This window comes from Urocampus carinirostris, chromosome 5, assembly GCF_059441175.1.
Source record: "Urocampus carinirostris isolate Australia breed hairy pipefish chromosome 5, RoL_Ucar_1.0, whole genome shotgun sequence".
Classification (NCBI taxonomy): domain Eukaryota; kingdom Metazoa; phylum Chordata; class Actinopteri; order Syngnathiformes; family Syngnathidae; genus Urocampus; species Urocampus carinirostris.
In genome coordinates, this window is record NC_142353.1 from 14,021,790 (window position 1) to 14,041,115 (window position 19,326).

The 19,326-nt window shown below is 40.1% G+C and overlaps 1 protein-coding gene across 1 annotated transcript in view; it reads right to left on the reverse strand.

Moving 5' to 3' along the window:
• Window positions 1-2,083: 2,083 nt before the first annotated feature.
• Window positions 2,084-19,326, reverse strand: part of LOC148365497 (dynein axonemal heavy chain 10-like) — a 31,702-nt gene continuing 14,459 nt past the window's right edge. Inside the window, exons 36-75 of the mRNA XM_088335856.1 lie at window positions 19,077-19,212; window positions 18,888-19,010; window positions 18,679-18,810; window positions 18,341-18,557; window positions 18,072-18,191; window positions 17,700-17,845; window positions 17,442-17,594; window positions 17,105-17,365; window positions 16,857-17,029; window positions 16,654-16,747; window positions 16,410-16,577; window positions 16,152-16,340; window positions 13,493-13,664; window positions 13,206-13,409; window positions 13,029-13,109; window positions 11,315-11,512; window positions 11,082-11,243; window positions 10,824-10,998; window positions 10,530-10,711; window positions 10,269-10,405; window positions 9,983-10,200; window positions 9,688-9,909; window positions 9,452-9,599; window positions 9,089-9,368; window positions 8,775-9,004; window positions 8,421-8,694; window positions 8,234-8,338; window positions 7,995-8,149; window positions 7,753-7,907; window positions 7,479-7,659; window positions 6,830-7,030; window positions 6,510-6,719; window positions 6,328-6,423; window positions 6,095-6,266; window positions 5,888-6,019; window positions 5,602-5,813; window positions 5,362-5,529; window positions 5,105-5,285; window positions 3,460-3,605; window positions 2,084-3,386 (exon numbers count right to left, since the gene is read on the reverse strand). Of these exons, the coding sequence (XP_088191982.1) occupies window positions 3,240-3,386; window positions 3,460-3,605; window positions 5,105-5,285; window positions 5,362-5,529; window positions 5,602-5,813; window positions 5,888-6,019; window positions 6,095-6,266; window positions 6,328-6,423; window positions 6,510-6,719; window positions 6,830-7,030; window positions 7,479-7,659; window positions 7,753-7,907; window positions 7,995-8,149; window positions 8,234-8,338; window positions 8,421-8,694; window positions 8,775-9,004; window positions 9,089-9,368; window positions 9,452-9,599; window positions 9,688-9,909; window positions 9,983-10,200; window positions 10,269-10,405; window positions 10,530-10,711; window positions 10,824-10,998; window positions 11,082-11,243; window positions 11,315-11,512; window positions 13,029-13,109; window positions 13,206-13,409; window positions 13,493-13,664; window positions 16,152-16,340; window positions 16,410-16,577; window positions 16,654-16,747; window positions 16,857-17,029; window positions 17,105-17,365; window positions 17,442-17,594; window positions 17,700-17,845; window positions 18,072-18,191; window positions 18,341-18,557; window positions 18,679-18,810; window positions 18,888-19,010; window positions 19,077-19,212 (6,856 nt within the window). The 3' untranslated portion in view covers window positions 2,084-3,239. The remainder of the gene's footprint in view (window positions 3,387-3,459; window positions 3,606-5,104; window positions 5,286-5,361; window positions 5,530-5,601; window positions 5,814-5,887; window positions 6,020-6,094; window positions 6,267-6,327; window positions 6,424-6,509; window positions 6,720-6,829; window positions 7,031-7,478; window positions 7,660-7,752; window positions 7,908-7,994; window positions 8,150-8,233; window positions 8,339-8,420; window positions 8,695-8,774; window positions 9,005-9,088; window positions 9,369-9,451; window positions 9,600-9,687; window positions 9,910-9,982; window positions 10,201-10,268; window positions 10,406-10,529; window positions 10,712-10,823; window positions 10,999-11,081; window positions 11,244-11,314; window positions 11,513-13,028; window positions 13,110-13,205; window positions 13,410-13,492; window positions 13,665-16,151; window positions 16,341-16,409; window positions 16,578-16,653; window positions 16,748-16,856; window positions 17,030-17,104; window positions 17,366-17,441; window positions 17,595-17,699; window positions 17,846-18,071; window positions 18,192-18,340; window positions 18,558-18,678; window positions 18,811-18,887; window positions 19,011-19,076; window positions 19,213-19,326) is intronic.

Here is a 19,326-nt window from a genome sequence, read left to right on the forward strand (position 1 = left end):
ACTTACCGTAAATTGAATAATACGTATTAAGGATTGTTTCCCTTGATTGTCACTGTGAAAAAACAGACACTTTTCTGGACTACATAATATACTCACATACATGCAATAGGAGTATGTATACTCATTTTCTGTACCTTTTGCTACCTAGTGGAAGCATTAAATGAATTGTTATCACTACACATCACTATAAGACATTACAGATAAAACATAATTTCTATAGAATTTCTAGTTTTGGGAAAATTTGAATTTTAGCAAATAGATGACTACGAAGGAATTTTAATAATGCTTTTTCTACTATTACAGATACCTAACTGTTGAGTAGAGTCAACTCCGTTCAGCCTCTGTTAGAACAATAAGTTTAAAATTGCTAGATAGGCTACGGCATTAGCATCTATGAGCACTTCCCCTAACAATAAATTGCCTGTCACATCACACATGCTCTTCCACGCGAGCAGGATATGATGGCAATCAAACAAGAGACGCTTAAAAGTCCCAGGAGGCGCATAGAAGTTGCATTTAGTAGAAAATTTGACAATCTCATAAAAACATTTCACCCAAAAATGTTTTAAGTCTTGACTTGGACAAGGCTCGAACCTATAACCTCCCATTCTCAGAAGTAAGATAGATAGATAGATAGATAGATAGATAGATAGATACTTTGTTCATCCCCGAAGGGAAATTCACCCAACCTTAAAGCCACCAATCAGGTCTCCTTCCGCTCTGCATGAGAGACAGGGCGCAGTGCCCGATGGGGAGGGCTCTACATTTTGAATGATATCTGAGCACCTAATGGGTGTGAAACTACAGTATTTTATTTCTGAGGGCCGTAGTGATTTACATTTTAGTACCAACCCAACCTGAATTTCAGGTCGGGCTCTGGCTTAAGATCTTAGCTGTAGTGTCGCGTAATCACCTATGTAGATACCGATGAATGCAGGATGTAAAATTATTACCCTCTTGATCTAACTTGACTGTAATCCCTGGTTTATTGGGGTTAATGGGAACCAGAACCCCTGAAAATATGGGAAACCTCCAGAGGGAACCCCATTTTTAACATGCACTCTGCAGCCACTGTTTGCAGCAATAGTTGATTGGCGATAATGGATCGTGGCCGCACGGGTGCTGTTCATTTTAGGCGGGAAGAATGGGGAAAAAAGCCACCAGACATGACAAAAAATTGTCCCCATGGCCCGTGCTCCGCCAAAAACGACTGGGAATAACAAATCACAGCCAAATTAGTTCAGCTAATCTTAGGCGGGCCACAATGGCTTCAGCGTCCTGAACCGGAAAAAATGCGCTGTCAACTCCAGCTCATAGCAATTGTTGACCAGGGGTATTGGATCCCGGCCACAACTGGGTATTTCATTTTTGGATGGCCGAAACGGTACGCCTCCCAACAAAAGGGCTATCTGCCAGTCCCTGTTCGTAGCATAATGGGATCAGGGAAATAGATTGTGGCCGTGTGAGTGCAGTTCACTTTTTGGAGCTTAGAAGGACAATAAAGAGCCACCTGGTCTAACAAAAGGTGCTCTGCCGGCCCCTGCACGCAGCTGCTTGCGATCGAGGATAATGGATCGCAGAATATTTTTTAAATCCGCGATGCACTGAGGTCGCTAAGTACAAAGCACAAAGTAGCGGGTAGAGTACGCCTGATATGGTTGTAGAACAGTGAAACCAATAAACGCTATGGGTTCTTTCGTGTTTTTCACTCTTTTTCCCCCCAAGTATAACATTTTTGAAAGCGCCATTGCCACCAATGTAGCGGTGTGCAATGACACTTTATTGTAGTTCTGCAACAAACTCAACATGACACATTTGTATTTGAGGCCTATGAGTGTTTTCCATTACCATTTAAATATGACACTGTTTTGGGTACTGTGGTTCAATTATGCACATTCAGCACCATCAGCATGTATATTTGGTGTCAACCTTGTATAATTATCAGTGCCCGTGCATATTCAGACAGAAAACGATGTTTGCTAGGTTGATGGTTTTTAAATTTCATAGCGCAAGTGTATGATGCTAGGTCAAGCACTGAGTAAAAAGTGTAACTATTTCGAGTTAAAATAAATGTGGACAGAGATGCGGGTCGATTCCTTTGGGTGGATTATTTTTCAACCTCTGTGCACAAATACATTATTGAAAGACATGTCTTCCCTTATGTTCACTGTGCATTTATAGGGAAACATGTACTGTACATTTCTTTTTTTCAGTATAAATCTTTGTATATTCACAATTTACAATTCCTTAAAGCATTAATCACATATAAAATGGCGTCAATAGTGTGCATACAACAGTCCAATGTTATATTTTCAGCAGCCTCTACTTAAAATCAGGCTTTCTACTAAAAAGTCTGTTTTTTTACATTGTAAAGCTTTTTTTTTTTTTTTTCCCAAATTTCCAAGGATGCAAAATTATATTTTATGTTTCTAAAAGAGATACTTGGGGTTGTTTGAAAGAAAGATATCAAGACAAAATGGCTTCAACACAACTAATTCAGACATTTTTAGTAGAAAAAAATTTTAAATGCAGTAATCCCTCGCTATAACGCGGTTTACTTTTCAGTGTTTTGCTTCTTCGCAGATTTGCATCAAGCATTGTGTTCTGTATTATGATTGGCTGAAGACTCTCACCACTTATTATTATGTATTATGAACAATAGTTATTTGTAGAAAAATGATAAGAAGATTAAAAACGTTTATACAGCTTTGGTTTCTTTGGTGTATAATAGTGTATTTAATTGTATAATAATTGTAAAAAAAAAAAAAGGTTTCTACTTCAAGGATTTCACCTATTACAGGTAATTTTTGGATGGTAACCCCCTGCTATAAACGAGGGATTACTGTTTACAACCAAATCATTTCCATACATACTTAAAAATAAATACATATTTTTACCTAATGAAAATAGGATTGCTCCAATTAAAATGGCTTTCAAGCAGACTCCACCTTCCAGCCATTATAGATCACAAATGCAATATAAATAGAATTCTTGAAATTGAGGGGACATGTTTGTACGGGAATCCTGAAAGCTGTAACACAATATTCTGTTTTTTTCGTGGTACTCGTCTGTAGTCCTTTGAAACGAGAGCTACTTCCTCTATCTGAGTGGGAGGCTGCCATCTAGTGTTCTAAAGATAGAATAGACGCTTCATTAAACTTCCTGATGCGATTAATTCCGAAGGTCCTAACGCCACCAAGTATCTTTGTCTGAGTTTCACAGACCACTAAATATTGTGTTTAGTCAGTATTGAGCGATAAACAGACACCCTGAAGCACCCAATGGGAGAGGTGCTCCGTGGTGAACAGATCAGCCTCAAAGACTAACCCTACACCCATTGCATTCCTCCGTAACGATGTTGTGTACACCGGTGTCCTCAATGTTTTCTGTGAAATGCAACACAAACGACAGTTAGTAGTCGAGAATGAAACGGTTTTGCGCTCAAATTGTGGTCCACACCTGCAACCTGAGGCGACGTGTCTCAATAGGGATGACTCTGAGGATAGGCAGTTGGACCTCCAAAACTTTGGGTTTACTCTTTATCAAACAGCCATCTTCCATGTCCCAGTCGGCTCCCTCCAGGTACAAACCGCTCACAAAACAGCCTGCAAGATACTCAGAGGAATCAGCCTCAACAAACATGTCCAGTCCAGCGGTGTCTAAATGTTTTATAATAGACTAAAATCGAAGGAAATTTGTTAAATTTAATATTATATAACTATATAAAGCTAATACATAATGCATGTTTTTTAAAAATGGTAAGATGCAAACAAAAAGAAATGTTCCCTTAGCAGCTTGTTATTTCACAGGAATACCGCTGTACTGGTTACTGCAAAGCTGAAGACAACAATTTCATCATATTTAGTTTTGAACAGCTGTTGATAGTCAAGTCAAGTCAAGTCCTGTTTATTTGTATAGCCCTTAATCACAAGGAGTCTCAAAGGGCTGTACAGGTATATAGACTTCTAGGATCAATTTTAACTGGGCTGAAATTAAATAAGTTACGAAGCAAATCAAGTAAGAACAACAGTCCAGACAAATCGGATTAAGTTTTTTTGATTATTTGGGGAGGTCAAAAGGAAAATGTATACTATTAATACTAATATTATTAACAGACATTTCAGATGACGGAGTGGACCTGATTAAAAGGTGCATGCTCAAATTTAAAAACAAAACTCAATTTTATCTTTGTAAAAGCCTCACCAGACTTTAAGCTACAGGCTTAAAAAGTCATACAAATGAACCATTTCACGTCCATTTTTTACATTTTAAGTGGGGTGCACACTTGGCGCCAACCATGGTGGGATTTTGGCATTGACGCCTTAGGCTGCAGAACACCAACAACGCCGTGCCCCCGCACATCTGACATTGTTTTCAGTTTTGCCCCAAGTTGATTACGCCACGTTTCCGGCTCATGTGACCATCGAAAATGGCGATCACAGACGAGCACAGATTTACCACTGTGCGGAAAGAAAACGCAAATAAGGGCTGCGTCGCGTAAAATGTGAGTCCTATATTTCTAGTCAACAGCACCAGGGCAACCATAGTGTGGAGAATAGTTCTAGATTGCAACACAGAAATGACTTTTTGTGTTGTTTTCCTTTTTGGTTGCCGAGGTAATCGACTAAATTGCTTCGCTTGTTATCACTCCACGAGGAAGTTTAGTGACCTGACACTGACACCGATGATGTGGAAAATGTAACGTTTTCGATAAATACTTTTCACTTCTGCTCACTTTGGATGTATGAATTAAAAAAGTTGAAATATCGTGAGTATGATGTAAATATTAAATTAAGTACTATAAAACCTCAGTTTTGCTTTAGTTACGTATGAATTTCCCTACGGGGATGAATAAAGTATATATCTATCTATCTATCTATCTAATATGAATAGTTTTAGCAAAATAATCGACTGATTTCTCTCAAAGGATGTCATATGTGCTTCCAGATGGAAAAGAGCGGGGATATTGAAAGCAAAAGTGATAGTGATATAGCAAAAAAAGTACCGTCTTGTAGTCCGTAGTTCACTGTGATAGTAAATGATTTGGGGTAAAATCTCTACGATATGTAAAATCTCTACAATATGTAAAATCTTTGCATTTTACCTTGTTCAGGTTTGTCATTGACTTCTTCCTCTTCACGGAATCGCGTCACCTGAGTGTAAAGTGTGGAAAGGTCAAGTGGCCAACCATTTCGCCTGCATGCAGCTTGAACCAGAGCAGTCAGGTAGGATTCTGGAATGTGGAGTCCTGATAGCCACATGACTTTTGGTTCTGATGAATCCACCTTTTGATGAACAGTATTAAAAATACTTTACATCTGTTGTACAAATATAAGTTACGCTAAGTTTGACATTCTTCACCCATGATTTATACTGCTCAAATCGCCTTTTGAAATGAATCATCCAGTTCCCCAAGGACTTGAGTGTGTCAGGTGCTAAACTCTTCCAAATGGCCGGGATCTGACCATTGAAAAGGGCCCGGGCGACCTCATCCAACTCACTACTCATGCCTACCTCACCAGCCAAAGCCTACACAGACAAACAATCACACAATCAAACCAATGCAAGAATTTCAAAGAGGACACAACAAAAGTGTTTAACCCTCTGCAGCTCGGCTAGAGACCGCTTCATTCGAACCACCAGCTTGTTGAAGCGCTCCAGTTCTTGAAGGAGCACCACTGATGTAGGGGAGATCTCAGTACCAAACTTTTTGCGGATGACATCCAGGTCAAATACGGCTGGCAACTTGTTTTGAATGTCCTGGGCCACCTGAGTGATGTAATCATCTCTACTGATACTTCCACCAGACTCACCTATTGCAAAGGAAAGTGGCAAGTCCCTCAAATTTCACAACTGAAGCAAATTTAGGATATCTTCTACATTATACCTGTCTGTGGTTGCAGGTCTATGAGATGCAACCACATCTCTTTAGCTGCCTGTGTGTAGTATCCTATCTCTGCATTGGAATGAAGACCCATCACTTCAGGGGTATTTGCCAATGGCAGCGATTCAATCTCATCTGTATTGAGAAGTTGTAAATGTTTACAATTTAATATTATTAAGATAATGGATAATAACACAAATACCAGCTGACCAATATAAACGGTCTTGGGTCCATTTGCCGGAACCTTGTAGTCTACGTCGCTGTTTTTGAAAAAGTGAAACCGACAAAAGTCGTAAAAGAGGAAATCTCCAAAGTACTCATCCATGTAGACATTCAGGATCCTGCGATCAAAACTATCGATAACCCGTCCACCATACATCACCTGTAAGATGTTTGGATATGAACTTAAAGAAGAAATGAAATGAATTTAAGGTTTTTCCAACCTCGCCAATGAGGTACTTGATGCTCCCCCAGGGAATATTGCTCTCTTTTTGGTCGTGGGCTTTGGTTAGGTAAGTGTTCAAGATCTCCATACAGACCTGTTCATCACATTTGCAACATTGAAATAGCTCAACCCACCCAGTCGTGATCTGGGCCAAAGAGATCAAAGAGTAATGCTACTTACCAAAAAGTCGGACTCACTAAAGTCGTATGGAACATTCCATCCAATTTTGCCATATTTGCGCCTCTCTTGCACCACCGCATGGAAGAAAGACAGCACATAAACAAGACTGCGGAAGGCAGAGTGCGGGCATCCAGTCATTGTCTCATGGGTGATTTTAGAGTAAGTGGCTCTCATATTGAGCTTGAGACCATTCGGAGCCTCTGTGACAACCTGCAGTCCACGGCAATATTAAGGCATCACTTAAAGGTGGCTATCACAAAAGTAGAAATGTTATTTCTTTTAATAAAAAACACTAAAATTGACAAAAACAGGACGTTTACCTTAAGAGACTTCTGTAGAATGCCAATGGGAAAGTCATCAATGGGGTTGGTGGTCAACCACAGGCGAAAGTTGGGGTGAGGCTTGGTGACCCTTTCAATACACTTTTCCAAATCTTTCAACCATTTTACCAGCAGGTGGCAGTTCTGCAGCATCAACCACTGACCACGAGCAGCTGCCAGCTCCAGAAGGTGCAATGCAACCTTGAGCAAAAGGGAAAACAATGAACATCACCCTGCACAATTAAATTAACTTAGCTAAACAATGAACAACACCTTGCACCATTAGAGTTTAAATAATATAAATTGTCACTTTCTGTCTTTAGAGGCCTTTTTGGTTACAATTACTTTTTATGTATTATTTTCCTACCACTGTACCTCAGTTTAGAGATAATTGCTTTGTTCTGTGTCATTATTTGCAGTATGTTTCATCAAAGGACTCCCTGTTTGTGTGCTTGCTTTTAGATTGCTTTTATTCTAGTATTTCTCTGATATTCGAGGTTTTGGCAACCTTTTTTTTATTTCATTAAACCATAAGCAGTGTTGCCCAGTAACGAAATGAATTAAATCAGTTTGTATTCCCAGATTGTTTTTATATAATGATTAGGCCTCCCAAGGGTAACTTTAAATAAATCCTCTAAATAAATTATACCTTTTCTTGGCCTTGGCCCATAGCAAGGAACTTGAACTTTCCCCCAAAACCATTCCTGTCCGCCAGTTTCATGAGGTCAGCACCGGGGTCAGAGCCTGGGCTCAGGATAAAGACTATTGGGGAGTACTGGGTGCTCTGCTCATAAATGACATCAAAACTGATGACAGGGGGTTGAACATATCTATGAAGACATAAACACATGTTGATAAGTGATAATGCTCCCTCTCATTCTGCAATTGAAGACTACAACAAATCAGTTGGACAAAGGAAAAACCTCTCTCCCATGGTAATGGTGACGTAGTCTGTGATGGCTCTGTAAACTCTGTCAACACGGAAACAGCGCAGCAGGAGCAGCTTTTGGAAGTCTGTCAGCTTCTCATCAAACTTTGTCGGCAGTGGAGCCTGTTCCGGTGCATCGAGGTCATACCACTGTGAGGAAATACAAGGACAGTCAAGAAATAAAAATCAAAGCGATTTATTGATTTATTCAACTAGATATATGTAACCACTACCTACTGTTTGCCATTCGGCTGAATTTCGACAAACACTATCTGGCAAAACGTCAAACTGTGTCGGAAAAAGCTCAGATAGTTTCACTACATCTTCCCAGCTAGAATCTGGAAGCCAGTTACAAGTTTTTTGCCGTGAAGTCTTTTCCAGGGACAGATTACCTGGCATAAATGACAAACTGCTTGAGTACCATAGGCTCACTGTGATGTAATCTAATCCCTTAAATGGGTTTTATCCTTTTTCACCTTTAATGAAAAACTCCAGTTCCTCCTGTGGTACACGATCTTCCGCTTGCTCAATCTTGATGGTCATGTTGAATGAGAAGAGAAGCTTATGTTTCTCAAAAAGACCTGTGAGTAAACAGATGCATCCTTATGGTATGCATCCTATGGTAATACATTATAAAAATAGTTCATGTTAAATACGCCTCACCCGTGCAGCCGTAATTATATACATTGTATGTCAGACTGTTCCTGATGTTTTTCAGTCTTTTTGGAAGAGCTGCATTTGGTGGAGATTTACGCAGGGAAAAGTCAAACACTTCAAGGTAAGAGGCGAGTGAATACTGGTACATGCTGTTGACCAGTGCCATTTCTGTCAGTGCAAAGAACAGAATAGCTCCGCGTTTGGCAGCCGGTCGGTACCCGTTTCGGAGCACATCAATGTCCACTGATGTTTTCACAGCCAACTTAAGTTTCTCAAATACCTGTTAACCATACACAAAGAGGGATATGATGATAAACTGAAAAATTGAACGGGATTTTCTCTATCTACACTCAAACCGACCTCACTGGATTTTGACTTTGTTACTTCCAAGGTGTACACCAGCTCTGTGTTGTCCAACATGTTGCCCGTGGACGTGGCCAGCTCTCTTAGCAGGGTGTCCCCGAGGTTCTTCAGCAACTTCTTATTGTCGCTCGTCTCTTGGATCAAAAACTCCCGCTGTTCCTCCAGTTCTTTCTTCTCAAAGCCCATTATAACACTGAGCAACTGATCCTCCAGGCCTTTGAGGGTCACTGCATGTCACGTGACGGATGATAAAAAGACATAGCTGAAGACGAATTGCATAAAAATAGTGCTTCATAAGCAGATAGTTTTACCAGTATAATTGATGACCATGGCTTTTCCAAACACAGATGGAGAAAATTTGGGGTTTCCCAGTTTGGTGTTGAGGTAAAGTCTGAAATTGGGATCATAGTCCACCTCTTTGTCACCAAGCATGATAACCTGCCTGCCCTCTGCTCCCTTCAAATTCTTTTCCAGGACATTGTCAATCACTGGGTCAATGTACTCATCCACATCTTGGAATAGAAATGGGAACCCATATTTAATGGCCATCTCCAGATGTTTTAGGAAGTCTGGATCATTGAAAGAGGAAATCTGCATAGAAAGGAAACCTTGAAGGGTCATACTTTTTGCTTTCCAGATTAGGTGCAAAATAGCTGCATGGGACTTTTTTGTACCTTGAGGTTATTGCTTGCCTCCTTCTTCTTAATCCAGTTAAGGGCTTGCTGCTGAGGGTCAATACACATGGGAAAACGGCTGCCTCTGGTTGTGAGGATTCCGTTTTGAACAGACAGTTCGTCCGGGGGCAAGCCCTCCGACCCCCACCTGTAAATTCCCATGTGCTCAGTGGGATATCCATCTAAAATGATGATTGTAAACATATACTTTGTTTTTTTAATAAGTGTCTTCTCACCTGCTGATTTCCACTTCATCTGTGAGCAAGTTGTCTACTTTAAAAGGCTGGCTATGTGGAATGTTTTTTTCCTTTACATCATTAACCCATGTTTCGTACACCATCTCATTCCTAAAGTCCCAACTGAAGGCTCCCTCGTAACTCAGAAAGGCAGCAGAAAGAAGACAGTCTCCGAGGAGACGAACACGTCGCTGCTTCAACTCCTCTAAATCATGCGTCCACCTGTGACCAACAACTCAGGTCTCCATCTCCTGTTGAGTGCAAATTTTCTTTAGGGTTCTTATGGCCAACTTACCTCACATTCTCAGAGCTCAAGCCTGAGATAAGTTTGTCAGCAGCTATTAATCTTCTCTCCATAAGCTCGGCCTCCTCTTGTAGTTTTTGTTTTTCCGCAATAGCAGTCTGGTATTTGTCTCCAAGTGCCTTCAACTCTCTCTGGATGTTAGCAAGCTCGCTTTGAATGCACTCCAGCTCTTTTTTACTTTGAAAGAAATTTCTTTCGAGGCGTGCCACCTACAAAATATGAGTCTCATTACTATAAACTCTGACAACATTTAAACACTTTCCTAAGTTTTCATTACTTTGTCCCTTTTAGGTTTTATTTCCCTGGCCACTTCACAATAACCCACAACTGCTTCCACAAATTTGAACATTCCCGAGCCTGCTTTGCTGATGGATTGCATTTCCTCAAGTGACGTCCCAAGTGCCTTAAGGAAGCCTATAAAGCAGAATGCTCATTAAAACCACTATGGCAGAAACCATAATTAGCAATACAAATGTTACCATCGTGTTCTTTTTGAAAAATTTTAGTTCTTCCCAAACTCTTTAAGAATGTGCCTTACCTTTTACGGTCTTGACCTGGTTGGGACCGATAGCATCACAGTCCATCTCCATCAGTGAACGCAGAAAGCCAGGATCTGACATCATGGCCTTCGCAGCTTGCCAGCTAATTTCCTTTTTCTTACACAGCACCAAGATACACTCACAAACCACCTGTACCTGCTTTGGCGGTTTTGCAAATGATCTAAAAGCAAAAGCAATATAAATGAAGTATCTGTTAAAATAACTCTGCTTCATGATTTCAGTGTTGTCTACTTTAATCAGACAACTATGTGTGTTAGCATGAGACTAAGTACCTGATTTCAGTGACATCAGATTTATCAAGGTCTTGTAAGGCAATGCGAGCTGCCTCTAATGCTGGCAGAGCTTCAGCCAGGGAGGTTTCTGCCTCTGCCTTTTCGACAGCAATCACTTTGTTTTGCTCTTCAATCTCTTTGGCCTTGTCTTCTGCCAGTGTCTTTTTCTCCTCAGCTGGAAGATAGAAAACGATTTTATTACAATTATTTAAGATCAAACAATTTAGTAGTGTTCTCTTTTTGTAGGTTTTCACTGACCCACAGCAGTATTTGAGGCAATCTCGATCAACATTTTCTCACAGGCTGTAGACTTTTCAGCAAGAACCACCTTCTGCTCTGCCAGTTTGATATTAAGCTCATCCAGTTGGACACTTGCTTCTTTCAACTTATCCAACCCCCCTTCAAGACGCGTGCACTGCCCTGGAAAACATCACTTTCTGTCACCTTCCGGCTTTCACGACAAACTTAAAATGATTCCATTATCTTTTTACCGAGAATATACTGGTCCTTTTCTCGCAGGAGGCTAGAGTATGTGTTAATGAAATCCAAATAGTTCTTCGGGGTGACAAAGTTCGCTCGCCTCAGTTTTTGCAAGAACAGTATGCTGTAGTCTCCAACAGATTTATGGACCATGCAGACATGCTCGATAATAGCTGGGGCGTGTTCCCTGGGAATCATTTCACTTTCACCTGTAAAATTGGTTAATAGAAAACATCAATCTGTTAGATATAGTGTACAAGCAAGCTGATACAATCAATCAGACACAGAATACCATCACTTGTTGTCGTCGCTTACAGACATAAAGCAATTTTACATCATTAAGTATTGAAATGATCTGCATTTATATAGCGCTTTTCAAGTCAATGACTTCCCAAAGCGCTTTACATTGTGCTTCACATTTCCCAATAGCGGTTGTGATCTCTGCAGCCATGCTAACCTGCTTATTGGGGGTATTGGGGGTTCAGTGTCTTACCCAAGGACACTTCGGCATGTAACACGGACAAGCCGGGATTCGAACTGGGATCCCTTAATCCTAAAACGATCGCTCTACCTCCTGAGCTACTGCCGCCCCCATTAAGTATTCTTAATATCACATGATTACACATGATCTTTATGTTCCAATGACTACCTACCATTTATAATTTTGAATTAAAATATTTTGGTGTGTTGAATTTGAGATTTAACTTCGACTAGGTTTGAAACCCTTAACAGCTAGTTGGAAAGTACTTGTTTTTTTTTCAAAAGGAAAATATTTCTGAAATCTTAATTTGGGAAAATATATTAAACTGAGCAGCGCAGTGGTTAGCGCATTTGCGGCACAGTTCATGTTTTAGGAACATTCCTGCGTGCGTTCAAATCCAGCTCCAGACTTCCTGTGCAGAGTTTGTATGTTCTCCCCGTGCTTGCATGGGTTTCCTCCGGGCACTCCGGTTTCCTCCCACATTCCAAAAACATGCATTTCAGGTGAATTGGCCGGTCCAAATTGTCCCTAGGTGTGAATGTGCGAGTGAGTTGTCTGTCCCCGTGTGCCCTGCGATTGGCTGGCAACCAGTTCAGGGTGTCCCCTGCATACTGCCCGATGATTGCTGGGATGGGCTCCAGCACCCCCGTGACCCTACTGAGGATAAGCGGTGCAGCTGATGAGATGAGATATTAAACTGATTGTAAAACTTTACAGTTTCTTTAACATTGGTTGGCCGTAAGGGCCTGCAAGGTCTTCTCTACTGGTTCCCAAAATATCGGAATCATGATGTCAATTGTTTTAACAATACATATGGACATGAAGTGCTCTGCATAAATTGACAACTACGACTTAAAAAGAAATCCATGATTATAAGAAAATGTACTTGTGTTTTATGAATAAGGCTCTGACTAATCAACATCATGCTTTGATAGATGTAAATTAATGTATCCTAAACTTTTAAATTGTCATCAATAACCTTGGAAAAAAATGATTTATTGAGTCTCATGAAATAAAAATAGTGTAAAGAAACCCATGATTTTCTGAAAATTCTGTCAGTGAGCTAATTTGATTTGGCCACTTGTCAATCTCTCAATATTTTGGATGGATTATTTGGGTTTAAAATGACAATTGATTTGTTGAATTTAGTACGACATAAAAGAACAAAAACAAGCAAGCATCTATAAAATGTGTTGGAATTAAGTAATTCAAATAGCTTCATTTAAATTGGGTTAAATACCAACCAAGGAAAGACTCTGCAACTGCAAGTAGAGCCTGCGGGGGCCAAGGTAAAAACCAATCTATGACTGTGTTGTTCATCAATCCTGCAAAGGAATCAAAACAAGGTAAAACATTTTATAAAATTCTCACATTACTAAATTCATAATAATATGCATATTCAATTTATTTCCCAAACTCACCTGGAAAGTTTCTGCAGCGTGTCCTCAGGACATCTCCCACAGGAGACATCCCTAAAACAATGTGCAAGTTGCTGGCACTTTTGTTGACAAAATACTGCCAAACACTGTCTTTTGAAGGACCTGATCCATTTCTGAGGGCCTCCTCACGAGTTTGGTTGAGAACTGCTTCTTTTTCATCATCGGGGAACAATGCAGGAACAATACCTTTCAAAAAAGACAAACTGTCATGTTTTTCGTCCCAAAAAGGATATATGAACCAGGACATTAGGAGTTAGGTCATATCCTACCTGATGTAAGCATGTTGTTGATGAGTTCCAAAAACCCTTCCTCAGCAACATGAGCATCAGTGAAGAGAAACACGGTCTTCCTGTTTTCAATGCCAAGTTTCAAATACAATGTTTTCAAGTCCTCACGTAAGGTTGACTCGCAATATCCTCTGCTGAGTGTTATTTCAAAAATCTGAGGAATTAACACAAAAAGGGTTACATCTAGAGCATGATAGGCCTATTTACTCATCCACCATCCACTTTTGACTAGGGGATGACATAAATAACCAGTTTATATCGTCACCTAAGGTAAACCATGGAGCATTTGCTGCCTACAATAAATTAGTATCTAAGTTCTATCGTTGATAGAAATTTAAACACTTTCTGATCAAAGACGCTGTGCAAAGTCTACAAGATCTGGGGGCTCGATCCCCTACCCTTGGAGACAATATTTCACATGTAAATGTAAACGACATGCCAAGATTGAATCATTGAGGACTTTAACAAGATAGTGTTATACAAAAAATTAAAGCTCCTTAGATTGTGTATTTATGTAATTTATGTTTTTATTTTCAATCAGTCAAATTAATCAAAAAATGTACCTTTTGGGGTTTCATCCTGCGTTCTGTGTTATTTATGTTAGAACTTAATTTTAAAGCGACAGAGCAGCTCTGTATGAAGATGGTAAACATACACGCACTATGCAAAGCTGCTGCTGCCGACTGTGATCTGGGAGTCCCATGCATAGCGTATTGATCGCAAAATGGCCAGATGTCGTTGTGAAGACATCCGATTTTTGTGTGTTGTTGCGGAACAACGTTGTACAATTATATACAGAACTAATATTGTGATGAAGTTATTTATTTTCTGGAATGCAACTAAATATTGCAAACCTTATTTTTTTAATATTGCTGATTGTAGATCGCATCCTACAAGTATACATTATCATGTTTTTGTAGTATTTTGATTATATTATATTATTATATGATATTACTACTAATTAATTCAGAAAAAAAATTCAGAGACAGTCATATATATTGAGAACAAAATATTATAAAAATGCACTCAATTTTAAAACAATTTGATTGAATGCATACAAACCAATAATAATAATAATAATAATAATTATTATTATTATTATCCATCCATTATCTGCACCGCTTATCCTCAGTGGGGTTGCGGGAGTGCTGGAGCCCATTCCAGCTAACTTCAGGCAGGGGGCAGAGGACACCTCGAACTGGTTGCCAACTAGTTGCAGGGCACACAGAGACGGACAACTCACATCGCTCATTCACACCTAGGGACAATTTGGACCTGGCAATTACCCTGATATGCGTGTTTTTGGAATGAGGGAGGAAACCGGAGTGCCCGGAGGAAACCCACGCAAGCACGGGGAGAACATGCAAACTCCACACAGGAGTTTCGATCTCATGACCTGAGAACTGTGCCGCACAGGCGCTAACATCTGCCCCGCAATGCTGCCCCTTTATTATTATCATGATTATTATCATTATCCCCCAGAAGAGGGGCTAAGCAGTTGAACAGAGCCCTCCACCCTTGGTTGACTGAAGGCAGGGTGTGCTTAGGCGCCAATACTAGCAGTGAGTAACCGGATCAAACTCCGAACAAAAAGGCCAGAAGCTGGATTTGAACCCATGACCTCAGAGCTGTGCTGTTGACACGCTAACCACTCACCTGCCTTGCAGCTTCTTCTTCTTATCATTATCATTGTCATCATCCATCCATTATCTGCACCGTTTATCCTCAGTAGGGTCGCGAGGGTGCTGGATCCCATCCCAGCTATCTTCAGGCAGTAGACAGGGGACACCCCGAACTGATTGCCAGCCAGTCGCATAGCACACAGGGACATACAACACACTCGCTCATTCACACCTAGGGACAATTTGGACCGGCCAATTAACGTAACATGCATGTTTTTTGGAATGTGGGAGGAAACAGGAGTGCCCGGAGGAAACCCACGCAAGCACGGGGAGAACATGCAAACTCCACACAGGAGTTTCGATCTCATGACCTGAGAACTGTGCCGCACAGGCGCTAACATCTGCCCCGCAATGCTGCCCCTTTATCATTATCATGATTATTATCATTATCCCCCAGAAGAGGGGCTAAGCAGTTGAACAGAGCCCTCCACCCTTGGTTGACTGAAGGCAGGGTGTGCTTAGGCGCCAATACTAGCAGTGAGTAGAAAGAGTGTGTTCTTAATTAATTTGTAGGTTGTTGTAGAATTCCCAACAAATTACAAACATTTTTATGTTTACACTGTTCAAATCAAAACCTATTCTGAAGGCATCTTGTCAGTTGTTTTTCCTTTAATTAAACATCAAAGGAAAAAGGTCAAAAAAAAAAAAATCATGATAAAACCTAGGGTGCCATTTTATTTAAAAAAGAAAATCACGATATAGTTTTTGCCATATCCTCCACCCCTAACCACAGGTGCTAATTGTTTGAAAGCACTGCACTTATCCCTACTTCACACTGGAAGGAAGTTTACATGTCCATGATTCAGAAGACCTTAACCTCTTGTCTAGTTCAAGAGGTGATAAGTTCATGATTAACTCAAACGGTTTCACTACACTGTAAAAGCAATTACATTTAACAAGGTATTAAATAGATCATGTAACAAAATTGTAATTTTAGGCAAAGAAGATAGTTGTACAACCTCACAGTCAGCAGTGAAGGCAGCCAGCTTGGTGATGGACTGCTTGCCTGAGCCTCCCACTCCCACAAGTAGAGCATGACCGCGATCAATACGGATGATACGGTGTACGCGAGTCAAATGCTCCAGGGCGTCATCAAAAAGTACCAGATTCATCCTTGCTTTTCTATCATTGTATTCTTCGAGAAGTTCCTGCGGAAAAAGAGGGGTTTTCAAAGTATTTTCAGATGATTCAGACTTTGAGTGATATTGTCATTAAACCTGAAACAGAGCTTTAGAAGTATCAAAATCATGCAAGTCTTCGTATACTCTTGGTTCTGTCTCACTGAGGGCTGTTCTGTAGTCTCCAAAGAGAACTGGGTCTTTCATAACATCATCCATGAAAGCCTTGAAATGCTCCTCTACCAAGTTTTTAATATATCCCTGAACCTGCCCAAGTATCACACAAATGTTACTTTTTTCATTGGGATAAGTTCACACATAAAATAATATTATTCATATTTACCAGGCTTTTGTCCTTTTCATCAATAAGTCTATCGTGGAAAATCCTCAGACACTCATTTCGCCAAACCCGTACAAATATATTAGCAGTTGAAAATCTGTTAGAGTGAAATAAGGTAAAGCACAAATTTGGTGCTGACACAGAAGCTGACAGAAAGTAAAACACACAACTTATTTTATCAAAAAAATGAATTGCCTTTGGCAGACCTTTCAGGCTGTGTTAGTGTCAGTCCATTGTAGACTCTTGATAAGTCACGTAGGTTAAAGATGTAGTGGAACTTTGCTGGAGTTGGTGGCAAATCTCTGACTAGGCTGTTGTACAAATCCAGGGTACAGACAGTGACCTTATCGCAAATCTTTTGTACTGCCTCTTCAAATAGCTAAAAAAACCAATTAAATGAATTATACCGGATATGGATCACATTGAGAACAGCACAAAAACAGACACTACTTACTTTGGTGTGGCCTTTAATAATGGAGGTGTATATCAGGTGGAGAGATTCTACTTCGGGGAAAGGGATACTGAAGACACTAAAGAGTGAAACGAAGCGGGTATCCACCTCGTTTCTTCCGCCTCCTGCCTTCCCCATGGCTGCAACGAAGCCAAGGTCCCTGAGGGTTTTGTAGGTGAGCTCCTTCCCTCGGTCATAGATGCCTCCTCGGTCCAATAAAAGCTTCAGCAGTGCGATTGGTTGTTGTGTGCCATAACTATCCACCTGAAAACACAGAAACAAAATGTTCAATTACCAGACATTCACATCTAACATAGCAAACAAAGTACGTTGCAGATACTTTAGGCATATTCATGTCATCAATATAGACCAACAGTCTCTTGCCCATGGGAGGACCGTATATCTCTTTAGTTCTTTTCTCTACATTGGCCTCCAAGTTCCTCTGGAGGTCCATTGATGTTGTCCTGGATGAAAGGTTGATGGTCAAAGTAATCTGGTGGCAAGGAGAATCATGAATGAATGAATAAATGAAAAGCCAAGGCAGCAATAACAACAACGACAGTGACTAAAGTTAAAGCTGACGGAATATTGCACTCACATTTGTATCTCCACCTAGGTGTTTCAGAAAATTACTTATGGTTGCTGTCTTCGAGGTTCCCGAGTCCCCAACTAAAAGCACGGACCTCTTTATTTTTACCATCTGTTCCAATATCCAGCTGGTTCTGGTGGTCTCGACAGTTGGGACTAAGGCAAACGTTTTATATAAGCATATCAAGAAGAAATAATGTGGACAAGAAGTCAATTTTTTGTAAAGCCATCTCATCTAAGTATTTTATTTCCAATGAATGGAATGAGCTGAGGGATGAGAAACTGTAGTCATCATATTTTGTTCAAAATGGAAATAAAAATACAGCATTTACAGGTTTATTTCATACTTATCCTCAATAATAAAAACACCTAAAACCCTTACCCAGAATATCAGCAAATTTCATATCTGGGTTGTGAATGTATTTGGCGACCAAAGAAGTCCAGGAAACCCATTTCTGCTTTATGTTATTATAATGGAAGTCATATAATGTTGGCTGTTGTCCTGTATGAAAAACAATGGTTCAAACAAACTGAAACAAACTTACCATGCATTAACAAACTTTTGACAGCTTATTATTATTAATGTTTAAATAAATACATAAACAAACACACAAATAAACAAACAGCAGCATCCAGGCGTGTGTCTCCTACCTGGGAATTCCCCAGGTCCAGCCAGTTTTTTTTCGTCACACTGACTAGTTAAGCAAGAAACCCTTTTTACTAAAGAATCAAATTTCTCTCTTCCATCATCCACCAAGGTTGCCCCAAGCGAGCAGTAAAGAGCTTCTAGGAAGTAACACTCCAAAACATCAGAGGTTTCGTTCTCAGTTTCAAGTAGGGCATCAAGGGTCATGCAGAGCTGGGACACCTGAAAATAAAATCACAGACACAATCCTAATTGCTGTCAGTTGTCTGGATCAACTTTGATATGAACATTTTTGAATACATTAAGCGGCAAAGGTTTCAGGTGAAAACCTGACACATCCTACCATATTTAGATCAGTCTGTGGGACAACGGTCTTCAATTTCTGCCCTTGTTTCCCATCAACAATACCTTCCACAATCATCTCAATTAAGACGTGCACGTACTTTTCAAAAAGTTTATCAAGATCTTCTTGTTCCTTAAAAAAAGGTTAAAAGAAAATACGAACTATTGGCAACAGTAGCCTAGAGTAATAATATAATGCGGGTACTTTACTCTGGCAGGTCTGCTGCTCAGCCATTTTTGCCAATACGGAGTGTATCGCAAGTTTTTGGGGTCGACATAAACCATTCCGCAACGTGAGACAGTAGCAGGGGAAGCATACTGCAGATCTCCGACCTGGAGTTATCAAAAAACACGCTATTAACCACAACAGGATATATTGCGTCAACAATTTGGACAGACCTCGAACAGCAAGGCACAGTGGCCTTGTAAACGAATTCGTTCTCCATTAGCTAAAGTAAGGAGTTTGTTGTCATCCATTACTGAGTTCATATTTTCAACCCAAAGAGCGTCCACATCACCATCAAACAGGATATATCTGCGGGTTCATTTTTATTCAGTGATTAATTATTTAGCAGTACAGGCAAATGTAATATGTCATGTAATATATCTCACTGTTTCATCACACATTATTTATATTATTTGATTGTAC